We start from the raw sequence: 14,791 nt of genomic DNA, 5'->3' as shown, positions 1-14,791 counted from the left end.
AAAAAAACATGTTCAGCAATCTAATTTTCCTGCTTGATTAATTATGTTATGCAACTCTCATTCATACACACATGGATACTCACTGAGTGGTGTTTGTGGTTTCACACCTTTTGCCATTTCAAGAGGCTCTGATCTTCCGATGGCATTTTCAGCACTGACCCGGAAGTAATATTCCTGACCCTCTTTAAGGCCATCCAGGACAAGCTTGTGGATGCTTGGCTCTGTATTTTTGATGATGCTCCATGTTTTTCTGTGGCTCTCTCTTTGTTCAACAACATATGATGTGATGGGAGAACCGCCATCATTTATGCTGGGTTTCCAGGTCAACGTAAGACCATCAGACTGTATATCTATGGCTTCCAGTGGGCCAACAGGTGGAGATGGTGCAGCTAGGGGATAAATCAAAATACAGATTATAATGACAGTTCAAAGACAGATTGATTGACTAAAGCACATAAAGCACATCAGTAAATGAATGACCAATTAGTTCCCAAGCAACGCAAAAGTGCCTATGCCTAGATACATACCAAAGTGCCTATACCTATATACACAACAAAGTGCCTATGCCTAGATACACACCAAAAGTGCCTATGCCTAGACACACACCAAAAGGGCCTATGCCTAGATACACACCAAAGTGCCTATGCCTAGATACACACCAAAATGCTTATGCCTATGCCTAGATACACACCAAAAAGTGCCTATGCCTAGACACACACCAAAGTGCCAATGCCTTGATACACACCAAAGTGCCTATGCCTAGATACACACCAAAATGCTTATGCCTATTCCTAGATACACACCAAAAGTGCCTATGCCTAGACACACACCAAAATGCTTATACCTATGCCTAGATACACACCAAAGTGCCTATGACTAGACACACACCAAAGTGCCTATGCCCAGATACACACCAAAGTGCCTATGTCTAGATACACACCAAAATGCTTATGCCTATGCCTAGATACACACCAAAGTGCCTATGCCTAGACACACACCAAAAGTGCCTATGCCTAGATACACACCAAAGTGCCTATGCCTAGATACACCCCAAAGCACCCAATCCAGGCTAATCTTGGCAGGATTTGAATATGCAACCCACTGACTGTGAGTGCAGCATGTTCACCACACAACAATGATGGCACTCCAAGAATTTAACAGAAATACAATAAACAATGCAAAATCAAAAAACAAGACAATATTGTTTTTAACATAAATATTGTCTTAGGATAAAAATTCATTTCTAATGACCTAATTTTTACAAAGATAGAATTACAGATTTTCATAAATGAGTGACTGAGTGAATTCTGATGCCAATAAAATACAAGAAATTCACTGTCAACTTGTCAATAATTATTCTTTTGTCATATAAGGTAATGGCACCCAGCTTGTTTCAAGCTATGATCAGAACAAATAAAAATGAAGTACTGAAGTATCTAACCATTAAAATTTTAATAGGAATAAAATAGGTTCCAAAGATACGAGATGAAAAATGACAGGAAAGAACGATGATAATCTACTAAGAAAGTAGAGCACACAACTCAGTACAAAATGTATCCTGTGATACACTCTTTGAAAAAACCCTTACTGAGTGGTAATTAATGATCACAAATATAAAACAATGAAATGTATCAAATGAGTCACATTAAATTCTTACTTTTGGGTTTCTGTGGTTTGATCGGTTTGTCCATTTCACAGAGTTTGCTTTCACCAGCATCATTCCTAGCAGTGACAGCAAAGAAATACTCCTGCCCCTCAACGAGGTTTTTGATGAAGTAGTGGTTCTCATTACCTCTGACCTCTGTCACAAGTTTCCAGTCAGGTGGTATAGAAGTGGCCTTGTAGATCTCATATCCAGTAATTTTTGCACCACCATCACTTGTGGGTTTACCCCACTCAAGTTCCACATTGTCAATGCCAACTTTGGGACACTTTACAAAAGCTGGTGGACTTGGTGGTTCTGCAAAATAGACAATTTCTTACAATAGTTCTGTTACTCATTTTGTTAATAAATATATATATATATATATATATATATATATATATATATATATATATATATATATATATATAAGGAGTTGTGTAGAATAACTTCTTAAAATTTTATAATGAAACATAAATTTCTGAATGTAGGAATGGGAAAGATGGAATAATAAAAATGGAAAATTACCTGACTTGATCTCTTAAGTAATACACAGTCAGACACAGTCATACAATGCAGACAACAGTTTGTTCTAATAATGAATGGAAACAGGTTAGTTGATTATTTTGGAAATATTTCTACTCAGATGATGATTACATTATTTGTAATATCGTATAACGTTTTAGATCTTTGTCAATTAACGCATTTATTCTTATTAGACTAATAACTAATACTACAATATCTTGACCTAATAATGTTGATCTGTGTTCCTCTGCAAAACCATGCAATTCAGACCAAGAAAATGGTATGATACTTACCAATCTTTTTAATGGCTTTGGCAGGTTTGCTTGTCTGCAATGCTTCACTTGGACCCTCAGCATTAACTGCCACTACACGGAAAAAGTACTCATTCCCATCTCTAAGTTCATCAGTAGTAAATTGGGTTAATGCTGGTTGAACCTCTCCTATCGGCTTCCATGTGCTGCGAGTTGATTCTCTCATTTCAACAATATACTTTGTTAATGGAGTACCTCCATCTAATTCTGGTGGTTTCCATGACAATGTGGCAGACTTCTCTGTTAGGTCAGAGACCTCTAGTGGGCCAACTGGTGTAGATGGTTTATCTGTCAATTTTTAAAGATGGCAAATTTAAACCAATAATTAGAACTGAAAAAAAAGATGACTTATTAGAACTGCAAACTAAATTTCCTGCCCACTCTAGATTCATTGTCACCCCAATTTACATCACTGTAAAAACACAAAATATTAGGACATAACATAATATAAATCATATAAACACTACCATGACAGAATGTTCAACTACATGTATTTAACCAGGAACAGATTTCGGTAGCCAACATTTTATGAACGAATATGAACTAGTAAGAAGATGGACCATTGGGAGATATTCTACACGAAAAAGAACACTCCCTCATTAAAACACTGTAATAGGTAGTTATGTAGTATTCCACCTTAGAGTATACTATCTTATAATGAGTTACATAATACAGTACTCCCTCATTATAACACTGTCCAAGGTAGTCATGGAGTATACCAACTTATAGTGAGACCATGTTATAATGAAGTACAAATATACTTTTACTAACACTTAATGAAAGAGGATCCAAGACCATACATGCATTATACTATAAACCATGTTATAATGAATAGTGTTATAACGAATAGTGTTATAATGAGAAAGTACTGTGTTACCAATCAATGTCATACTTTAACTGACTGAATATTCCTCATTGTTGACAATTATTCCTATAATTTATAGTTCAAAAATCCCTAAATCATTTTCTGGTTTTACAAAACCATTATCATGAAAAATATATATTTTTGCCATCCAGATTTTTGCCAAACTTTTCTCTTGTTTATGTACTGTTTATTAATGAGTCACTAATATTAATTGACACCAAACCATTGCGATTTACAGAATAAATTCATAACTCTATTATTAACAGTACATGTTTTTGTCAAAGGTGAAGACCATACAATTTCTATTCAAAAAAGATTTTTTCAAGACCATCCTCTTAAAACAAAGTAACAAGTTAACATTGAAAAATTAGTCTGATTGAAAAGATTCTGCTTTATGTCAAATGGCACCCATGCTTCAAACCCTTTGTCTAAATTTCACAGTAATAGGAAACTATCTAGATATCATATATTTATCCTCAACTTTAACCTGACATACTGTCAATGTACATTTTTTCATGAGATATCAACTGGGGGGATTTATCAGTTAAAAGTTATATATATGACTAGTTTTACATGTTTAATGATAGGCATATATATCACTTCAGTTGTATATGTTTAATGGTGGGCATATATAGGACTGCAGTTGACATGTTTAATGGTGGGCATATATAGGACTGCAGTTGACATGTTTAATGATAGGCATATATATCACTTCAGTTGTATATGTTTAATGGTGGGCATATATAGGACTGCAGTTGACATGTTTAATGGTGGGCATATATAGGACTGCAGTTGACATGTTTAATGGTGGGCATATATAGGACTGCAGTTGACATGTTTAATGATGGGCATATACAGGACTGCAGTTGACATGTTTAATGATGGGCATATATAGGACTGCATTTGACATGTTTAATGGTGGGCATATATAGGACTGCAGTTGACATGTTTAATGCTGGGCATATATAGGACGGTTGTTGACATGTTTACTGGTGGGTATTTATACTGTGGCAGTTTACATGCTTAAAAGTGCTGACACCTTTTTTATATCAATTTCTTACCATATGGAGATTTTGGTGTAACTCCATCAGAAACCAAAGGTTCTGATTTTCCAACTGCATTCTCTGCAATTACACGGAAGAAATATTCCTGGCTATCCTTCAGATTCTGTACACAGTAGGATATGATATCAGGTTTTACTTTGGTAACCAGTGACCATGACGACTTCCGTGACTCTCTAAATTCAATGATGTAGTGTATAATTGGAGAACCTCCATCGTTTTCAGATGGTTTCCATGACAAAGTCAAGGATGTGCGGTTAATATCTTTGAATGTGATTGGTCCAACAGGTGGTGATGGTTTTTCTGAAAGAAAAAGTTATGAAAATTCTTCTGAAAACTTCTAACTGACATCAAATTTTAAACACCATATCAGCAGCTGTTCATTTTAGAAAATACAATTGATTTTCATGTATTTCTTTTTACCTCATAAAAATTTTAGTTATTTTTGCTTAGCAGAAGATATATCTATATAAAAATATATTTTCAAATTGCTCTAAAATGGATTTGTTAAATTCAAGATTTAACCTCCAAAGTTCAAAACTTTTCTTCAATAACCAATATTTGTTCAAAATCCTCATAAAGAAGTAAATCTAAAATATACTGGTATTGGGTTACCATGGAATATCATTTTGGGTAGTCTTTTATGTATATAATGCACTTGAAACAAGTAAAGAAAAACCAGTCTAATAGAAAGGAGGGAGAATTGTTAACCATTAACATGCCAGAAATTTATAAATCTGGACTGAACCAGGTGCTATTAATACAAGGAATCTGGGTCAATCCAGATGATTTTAGTAAAATTCTAGCTCTGACATGTATATTAGTGTTGTAATATACTCACCTGGCTTTTTCCTTGGTGAAATTGGTGACTGTGTTTCTATGGCATCACCAAGTCCAACTTTATTTACTGGAATAACAGCAAAGTGGTAACCTTTTCCTGGGAGTAGACTTCTGACCTTGAACTCATTATCTACTGCCCTAGCTGAGCCAATCTCCTTCCATTCATCTGTTCCAACTTCCTTCATACGGATGTTGTAGGACTGTATTTTGTCGCCTCCATCATCTTTTGGAGGCTTCCAGGTCAAGGTTAGTTTGTTCTCCTCAATATCCTTGGCTATCAGATCAGTAGGGGCCTTTGGAACAGCTTTAATAAATAGAAATGGTCGGGAAATTAAAAATGACTGATTGAATATGTCGTAACTTCATAATGCATGATAAGAAAGTAGCAAAATTAAAGACTTTTGATTCCCAAAACACATAAATAACACAAGTAGGTAAAGTAAAGACGATTAACTGTCTTGCATTCAAAGAGTTGAGGGTGTCAATGGTAGATTCACTATTATTAAACACACAATACTTAAAACTCAAACTGCAGTGATGAAACAGACCACTAGATCATATTTAATCATAATAGATCATATCAGATCACATCAAATCATATTTGATCATACAAAATTAAATCAGATCATGTCCAATCACATCAAATCATATTTGATCATACAAAATAAAATCAGATCATGTCCAATCACATCAAATCATATTTGATCATACAAAATAAAATCAGATCATGTCCAATCACATCAAATCATATTCAATCATACAAAATAAAATCAGATCATGTCCAATCACATCAAATCATATTTGATTATACAAAATAAAGTCAGATCATGTCCAATCACATCAAATCATATTTGATCATACAAAATAAAGTCAGATCATGTCCAATCACATCAAATCATATTTGATCATACAAAATAAAATCAGATCATGTCCAATCACATCAAATCATATCTGATCATACAAAATAAAATCAGATCAGGTCCAATCACATCAAATCATATTTGATCATACAAAATAAAGTCAGATCATGTCCAATCACATTAAATAAAATCAGATCATGTCCAATCACATCAGATCACCTTAGGTCATATCAGATCACGTTTTCCAATATCAGATCGCAAGATTTACAAATCAAAAGACATAAAAAAAATGCTTGTTAGTTTGTGTTAAATTTCCATACAGCAAGGTGAGTGTCAAGTTAAATGAAATTTCAAGGTCTGCATGGGCTTTTAATTAAAAACTTTCTCCTATCGGTCAAGATTCAATGACACCCAATTATTATATCCCTATCTGTCAAGATTCAATGACACCCAATTATTATATCCTTATCTGTCAAGATTCAATGACACCCAATTATTATATGCCTATCTGTCAAGATTCAATGACATCCACCAATTATTATATCCCTATCTGTCAAGATTCAATCACACCCAAATATTATATCCCTATCTGTCAATGCCATTTTTTGATTAACTGTGCATCTTGAAATGTTTAATACAACCAAAATATTTGGTACAGAAATGTTAAAGAAAATATATTTGCTGAAATAAAACAAATCAGTAAGATAAATGTATTACAGTAGTATAAAGGTGGGTGATGAAAACAGGCATAGTGGGGCAAGGCCCTCTGCTCCTATGAGACTAGATTTGGAAATGGCCTAAATGAGCAGGGCAAGGGACTCTGCTCCTATGAGACTAGATTTGGAAATGGCCTAAATGAGCGGGGCAAGGGACTCTGCTCCTATCAGACTAGATTTGGAAATGGCCTAAATGAGCGGGGCAAGGGCCTCTGCTCCTATCAGACTAGATTTGGAAATGGCCTAAATGACAAACTATTCATGAATAGAAATGAGAATCCAAACCCAGAAATTAAAATAGCTCTAACAAAGTTTTCAAAAGAAATTTCCAAGAAACAGATCTTATGCTAACAAATGATTCTGTATAAATGTATGGTCTGAACATTCACTTCCTTGAAAATGCTCTAATTGTCCTTCCCTCAACACACACTTACTTTTTAATTAATAGCCTGAAAATAAAATGTAATGAGACTGGAAGTCAAGAATGTTTGTAAATCTAAGGAGTAAAATGAAACATGACAATTATAACCAATAAAAAAAATATTAAATGCCTACTTTTTGGTTTCTGTGGCTTTACAGTTTCCATGGATTCCAAGGGTACACTTGATCCTTCAGCATTCTTTGCAGTGACTCGGAAGAAATACTCATTACCCTCCAGAAGCTTGGGAGCGGTGAAAGTTAAAGTCTCAGGATTGACAGATCCTGCCTTGGACCAGGCTTTTTGTTTAGCATCACGATACTCGATCTCATAGCCAGTAATGGGTGAGCCACCATCTTTTGTGGGTGGTTTCCATGACAACTGAACTGAATCTTCAGTGATCCTTAAATATTCAATTGGACCAACAGGCTTGTCTGGTTTTTCTGAAACAATATGTATGTAGATGAATAGAATTTTCTAGGACAAGATGGCCCCTGCTAATATGGTGCAGTCAGCTTAGTTCAACATGCAAATTTGAGTGTTTAAATCAAACAGTGTTACAACTCTGTCCAATTTTGTCCGAAAATGTGAAAATCTAACCTAAACTAATTTTTCTTACCAAAAGGACTTAAATCAAATTTATTTTCAATCCATGAAGTTTTTCAAAACTTATCATGTAGAAACAACATTTGTGTTGGACAGATGTGACATGACATGCTGCTAGGCTTTGGTGAGATTATATTTTGACAACTGAGTAAGATAGCATTATTTCCATATTTTTTAATTCTTTTTATGTCCTTAACATTTCTATCAAGAAGTGTTAAGGACATAAATAAACCCACAAATATGGAAACATTGTTGATATTTTCTTCCTATGAGTGGAAGTCATCATTATATTGCGATGAACAAAACAATACAAACATGTACTAAAATATATGGCAGGTCTGACTCAATAAGCATCGAGGTTTGGCCAGGGGACTCCCTGGATATATAGAAATATGCAACTGTGATCTTAGACAAATAAGAAGTACATGTACCTTCAAGAAGAGGTATTTTACAAAAACTTTTACTAGTCATTCCCATTTGCCAAGCTCATCTTTAATTTAGCTAGAAAATAAAAGTAGAACACTAAAAGTGAACTCATTCCAAACATTTAACATTAACCTTCATCTAGGATGTGAATGGTGGGATAGACAAATGGACATGCATATATGGACAGAAAAGTGTTCTGAGCTTCTGTGCTTTACAAAAATGGCTTTTTCTGTGATTTTCTCTTAGGTATTGTACTTTCTGACATCCATAAAAGAACCAGCATCTAACATACACTGTGAATGGTGGGGGACATGGGGTTTATGTATATGTGTGAAATGGGACAATGTGGATGGTGGGGGACACAGGATTTATGTATATGCTTGTGTGAAATGGGACAGAGTTAATCTATTTAATGGATTTGGGCATGGTCTGTAGAAAGGGAAGTCATGTACAATATTTACCAAATGGACTCTTTGGTATAATTGGTTTTTCTGACTCCAGTGGCTTGCTTGATCCTTTCTCATTTTCTGCTACCAATCGGAAGATGTAGTCGGTTCCCTCTGTCAAATCCTTGACCTTGTAAGTACTGACATCTGGTGGTAGATGATCAACTTTTGTCCAGTATGGTTTGCGACCCTCTCGTTTCTCCAGGAGATAGCCAGTTAGTGGGGCACCTCCATCATACTTGGGTGGTTTCCAGCTCAGGGTAACAGAGTCAAGGTTCAAATCACTAATTGCAAGAGGCCCTACAGGTGCTTCTGGGGGACCTGACACAAGAGAATGATTAAATAATTAAAATTAATATACTTTAAAAAGACCTAAGTAACCCCTGCAGTAGGTTAATTTTGTCCCAACAAGCTACAGAGCCTAAGTAACCCCTGCATTACGTTAATTTTGTCCCAACAAGCCATAGAGCCTAAGTAACCACTGCATTAGGTTAATTTTGTCCCAACAAGCCATAGAGCCTAAGTAACCCCTGCATTACGTTAATTTTGTCCCAACAAGCCATAGAGCCTAAGTAACCACTGCATTAGGTTAATTTTGTCCCAACAAGCTATAGAGCCAAAGTAACCCCTGCATTAGATTAATTTTGTCCCAACAAGCTATAGGGCCTAAGTAACCCCTGCATTAGGTTAATTTTGTCCCAACAAGCTACAGAGATTAAGTAACCCCTGCATTAGGTTAATTTTGTCCCAACAAGCTATAGAGACTAAGTAACCCCTGCAGTAGGTTAATTTTGTCCCAGCAAGCTATAGAGACGAAATAACCCCTGCATCAGGTTAATTTTGTCCAACAAGCTATAGACTGAGGCAGATTTTCATCTAAAGCTGACTAATGTTCAAGCAACAAACTATTGGAAGAAAGTTTATGAATAAAATGATTTTTGGTATGACTGATATTGCATTTGCATAGCAAAATCAATCTGAAAAAAATCTTTAAAACTATTCCTTTAAAGTCAATCTTTTAAAAAAACAAAAATAAAAACCCTTTATTCTCCAACCAATTTATCAACTGATACATGCCTTTTTATTGATTTTTCATGTAGTTAAGGACAGCTGTGCCTCAGCCATCAACTGATACATGCCTTTATTATTGATTTTTCATGTAGTTAAGGACAGCTGTGTCTCAGTCACCAAGTTATACATGCCTTTAGTATTGATTTTTCACATAGTTAAGGACAGTTGTGTCTCAGTCATGAACTGATACATGCCTTTATTATAGATTTTTCACGTAGTTAAGGACAGCTGTGCCTCAGTCATCAACTGACACATGCCCTTATTATAGATTTTTCACGTAGTTAAGGACAGCTGTGCCTCAGTCATCAACTGATACATGCCCTTATTATAGATTTTTCATGTAGTTGAGGACAGCTGTGTCTCAGTCACCAACTTATATATGCCTTTAGTATTGATTTTTCATGTAGTTAAGGACAGGTGTGTCTCAGTCACCAACTGATACATGCCTTTATTATAGATTTTTCATGTAGTTAAGGACAGCCGTGTCTCAGTCACCAACTTATACATGTCTTTAGTATTGATTTTTCATGTAGTTAAGGACAGCTATGTCTCAGTCATTAACTGATACATGCCTTTATTATAGATTTTTCATGTAGTTAACCCTTTACCTGATAAAGCATAGTGACAAAGTGCAGCGCACTATATATAAAATACCTGTTACCTAGCCGACCGCATACGCAGAGGCCTGCCTGTGAACTGTTAAGCAATGTAGTGTATGTTACGTTTAACAGCAATTTTAACCATTTTACAGTTCTGGTACACATCTATTATATGCGGAAAAATTTAAGAGTAAAATCCGATTGTTATAGCTGTGTAATTATTTTTCATGGAAGAATTTTTTATGTGCTTTAAAATCTTGAGAGAACTTGTTCACCGTCATGTCAGTGAGGCCGCGTGACCAACCTTAGCTGCCATTTCCCATACTCGAAATTTACATGTTTTTCGTCTGCGTCTACATCACTAAGTCATCTGAATTTAATAATTTATAAAAACTAAATGCCGCCTACATCAATATCAGAGCCACTACCTAAGTTATTGAATCTTTCATAGTTGCGATTCTAATCGTGAAAACTTCGTAAGTACTGAATGAAATCCTGCCTGTGAACTGTTAAGCAATGTAGTGTATGTTACGTTTAACAGCAATTTTAACCATTTTACATTTTTGGTACACATCTATTATATGTGGAAAAAATTAAGAGTAAAGTCCGATTGTTATAGCTGTGTAATTATTTTTCACAGAAGAATTCTTTATGTGCTTTAAAATCTTGAGAGAACTCGTTCACCATCATGTCAGTGAGGCCGCGTGACCAACCGTAGCTGCCATTTCCCATACTCGAAATTGACATGTTTTTCGTCTGCGTCTACATCACTAAGTAATTTTTTAAATTTGATAATTTATAAAAACTAATTGCTGCCTACATCAATATCAGAGCCGTTACCTAATTTATTGAATCTTTCATAGTTGTGATTCTAATCGTGAAAACTTCGTAAGAACTGAATGAAATCTGCGACTGCCATTTTGGAGAGTGGAGATTACGACCCAGTTACTTTAAATAGCAGATATTGACTAGTGCATAAACAGTGACCACGTGATCTGACGTAATTGTCATTTGCAGAAATGAATGTAGTATCTAATAGGGGGGTTTTCCCCAAAGGTGGCACTACGAAAACCAGCTCAAAATGGCTGATGTTTACAGCAGGCATCAAAAGGCGCTTCCATGCAAATGGAGTAGAGGTGTCAAAAGGTGCTTCCATGCGAATGGAGTAGAGGCATCCAAAGACGCTTGCATAAGGTAAAGGGTTAAGGACAGCTGTGTCTCAGTCATCAACTGATACATGCCTTTAGTATTGATTTTTCATGTAGTTAAGGACAGCTGTGCCTCAGTCACCAACTTATACATGTCTTTATTATAGATTTTTCATGTAGTTAAGGACAGCTGTGTCTCAGTCACCAAGTTATACATGCCTTTAGTATTGATTTTTCATGTAGTTAAGGACAGCTGTGTCTCAGTCACCAACTGATACATGCCTTTGTGGGCAGCATAACTGACCTGTTTAAATACAGCAACTAATTTCATTATGATATCCTAATGGAGTAAATAATACTGTATTTTTACATACCAACAGGAGGTTTTGGCCTGACTGCTGTATCTGTTTCAATAGTAGGCCCTGGTCCTGCCTCATTTGCAGCATGCACAGAGAAAATGTAGTCCCTATCATCCTTTAGATTTGGCACCACATATGATGTCTCTGATGGCTTCAAGGTTGCAGCCTTGACCCATTTGTCACTCTTGCTGTCTTTCTGAGAGACAACATATGAAACCTTTGCACCACCATTGTCAGTTGGAGGCTTCCACTCCAGTGTGACAGAGTCTTTGTCAATCTTACCAACCATCAATTGTCTTGGTGCACTTGGAGGCACTGAAAAAGAGTCCAGGTTTACAATACAGATATTGTTTTCCAGTCTTAAACAACAAAATTACTAGTTTATTGCACAGAAAATAAATTCCAAATGTCACAGAAGAAATGAAGATGCACATTTAAGATCTACATATGAAAGTAACATTTACAAAATTTCTTTATTTAAAACTATTTTTAAAAACAATCAATAACCTGTAATTATTTCTTTTATAAATTGTCATTTTATGAGAGCTTATTACTCACATGATTTTAATCTCAAATGGCTCATTAATAAATAATTCATTAACAAATATCATAATTTGGAAATAAAATGTTCTCACCAATTTTCTTTTGTGGCTTGACCACTTGTTCTGTCTCAAGAGGTTTGCTCTGGCCCTGGGGGTTTACGGCACTGACTCGGAAGTAATAATCTTGACCTTCCTGGAGATTTTTGACTGTGAAATTGGTAGTCATGCCATCTAAAGATATTCCAGCCTTTACCCAGGTTGATCTGTTAGCAGGACGATATTCAATAATGTAGCTGTCAACTGGGAGGCCACCATCTTTCTCTGGGGGCTGCCACTTTAGGTCTACAGAATTCTGGGTGACATTGTCGGCAGTCAGTGGTCCAACTGGAGATGATGGCACCTCTGTTACAAAGAAATGAGAGATCAGTTTAATTTGTTTTCAGTTAAAGAAAACAGGGAAGATAACTGGATTGTCTAAAAATGAATATTTAGAAAGTAAATTGTCAGAATCATCTTCACAATACCTGGTAAACTCTTATATACATGTATCTTTAAAAATATTTAAATACATAAAAACTTTAAACTCAAGTAGATGCTCATTTTTATTATGCGAGTCAAATATTAAATGATGTAATGGTACATTAATATTCTAAACAATGCAGCCATTTGAAATCTATAAAAAAAATATTTTTGTAATAAGTATAAAGCTATGAATCAAAGAAGTGTCCTCTTTACTCTAGAAGATGTTTTACTTTTGTAAGTGATGTAGTATTTATATGCATGAATAGCCATGTGCCTAGCAACTGATTTATTATAAGGTAATATTTGTTTATGAAATAACTCCTTTCATGGACTTGTTTCTTTCAATCTATTTGCCACATAGTTCTGTACAGTATTCCTTCCATTACAATGTCAGGCAGGGAATCATCAACAAAAATAAAACTTGAATCATTTATATCTGGTCATTTGAGTTTTCAAATCAATTGCAATCAAATGCTTGGTCATTGACTTTTCAAAACAGTCATAACCAAAGTAATTTGAATTTTCAAATCAATAAAAACCAAAAGCTTGGTCATTTGACTTTTTCAACTCAATCATAACCAAAAGCTTGGTCAGTTGACTTTTCAAATCGATCATAACCAAATGCTTGGTCATTGACTTTTTGGACCAAACATATCAAATGTTTGGTCATTTGACATATCCAACCAGTCATTGGTTATTTTTTGTATAATGTTTAATCATTATCAAGCATGGACTTCTCATCAGATAAATATGTAATATAACACTGTAAATTAGATTTTTATGTCAGTGTGAATCTAAGATAAAAGGTCTCAAGAAGGACAAGATTTTTTTTAGTGATTCATGTTTTCAAAAAATGTACTTTTTAAGTAGAAATTCCTTTTTTTTTAACCTATTTACATATGTTTATTTTAAAGTAAGTAAAATGGGTTCTGTAGAACAAGATATCTGACATATGAATAGTTCTATGATGTTGAGCACATAACCTTAAAATACCTCAATACAAAACTTCAACATCCTAAATGGTACTGCAATGTCACCCTAAACTTTTATAATACATATTTTTATTCAAGTGAAGATTACTGGATGCAGAAATTCCAGATTTACTATAATGTATTTGTGACCAGAAATTTATATTATTTATTTTGGAACAGAAGATGAAGACAAATTTTTATTTAGAGTCGGAACTGCATCACATTGTAAGAATCATCTGAGCTATTTTAATGCATATAAATGCTACGGTTGGATGAATTTCTGTCAGTTAGGAAACATTCTGCAATAAACAGAGGTGAGTTAATTTACTATGTAAGTCTAAACCATGCTTGTATATAGAGTGGATTCCATGTTACATGTATATCACCACCCTTCCCATCATGTCTGCTGTCAACTGACCAATACCTTTACTTTAACCAATACCCTTAGTTTTATTTCTTGGTCTTTGTTCTTGTTTTGGCATTTAATGCCATTTCTCTGCACATGATATGCTATACATGGTGAAACAAGTCCCTGTGAGTATAATTAGCAACATTCAAACAAGTCCCTGTGTGTTTAATTGACCACATTCAGACAGATGTGACCATTTTTTCACCAATTTGCTTTAGGTAATCAATTCAACAAATGTCTGCCAAAATGTTGATAGTAACGGTAAAAATAAAAAGTTCCAGAAGGCAGGATAAGGGAAAATTCCCACAGTTGCAGTCAGTCATTAAAGATAATACTGTGCAAAAATTTCATGGTTTATTTGGACCAATCAGTATCACATAAAGTGATATGTTAACATGTCATATGGAAAATATTAAACGGCAAACAGTATATCTAAAGTCTATGAACAAGGTGA

General features: G+C 34.8%; 1 protein-coding gene across 37 annotated transcripts in view; it reads right to left on the bottom strand.

Annotated features, from left to right (window-relative positions):
- LOC149789875 (uncharacterized) overlaps nucleotides 1-14,791 on the bottom strand; it is a 704,306-nt gene that overhangs the window by 217,737 nt on the left and 471,778 nt on the right. For all 37 annotated transcript variants that reach the window (XM_089971883.1, XM_089971882.1, XM_089971888.1 and 34 more), the window contains 9 exons: nucleotides 12,529-12,837; nucleotides 11,909-12,208; nucleotides 8,732-9,037; nucleotides 7,376-7,681; nucleotides 5,246-5,548; nucleotides 4,405-4,707; nucleotides 2,461-2,766; nucleotides 1,658-1,960; nucleotides 84-389 (listed from right to left, as the gene is read on the bottom strand). In XM_089971883.1, coding sequence (XP_089828009.1) covers nucleotides 84-389; nucleotides 1,658-1,960; nucleotides 2,461-2,766; nucleotides 4,405-4,707; nucleotides 5,246-5,548; nucleotides 7,376-7,681; nucleotides 8,732-9,037; nucleotides 11,909-12,208; nucleotides 12,529-12,837 — 2,742 coding nt within the window. The remainder of the gene's footprint in view (nucleotides 1-83; nucleotides 390-1,657; nucleotides 1,961-2,460; nucleotides 2,767-4,404; nucleotides 4,708-5,245; nucleotides 5,549-7,375; nucleotides 7,682-8,731; nucleotides 9,038-11,908; nucleotides 12,209-12,528; nucleotides 12,838-14,791) is intronic.

The sequence above is a fragment of the Sinohyriopsis cumingii genome, chromosome 10, assembly GCF_028554795.1.
Source record: "Sinohyriopsis cumingii isolate HCF-2022 chromosome 10, ASM2855479v2, whole genome shotgun sequence".
Classification (NCBI taxonomy): domain Eukaryota; kingdom Metazoa; phylum Mollusca; class Bivalvia; order Unionida; family Unionidae; genus Sinohyriopsis; species Sinohyriopsis cumingii.
This window is presented reverse-complemented; position numbering and strand designations above follow the sequence as displayed.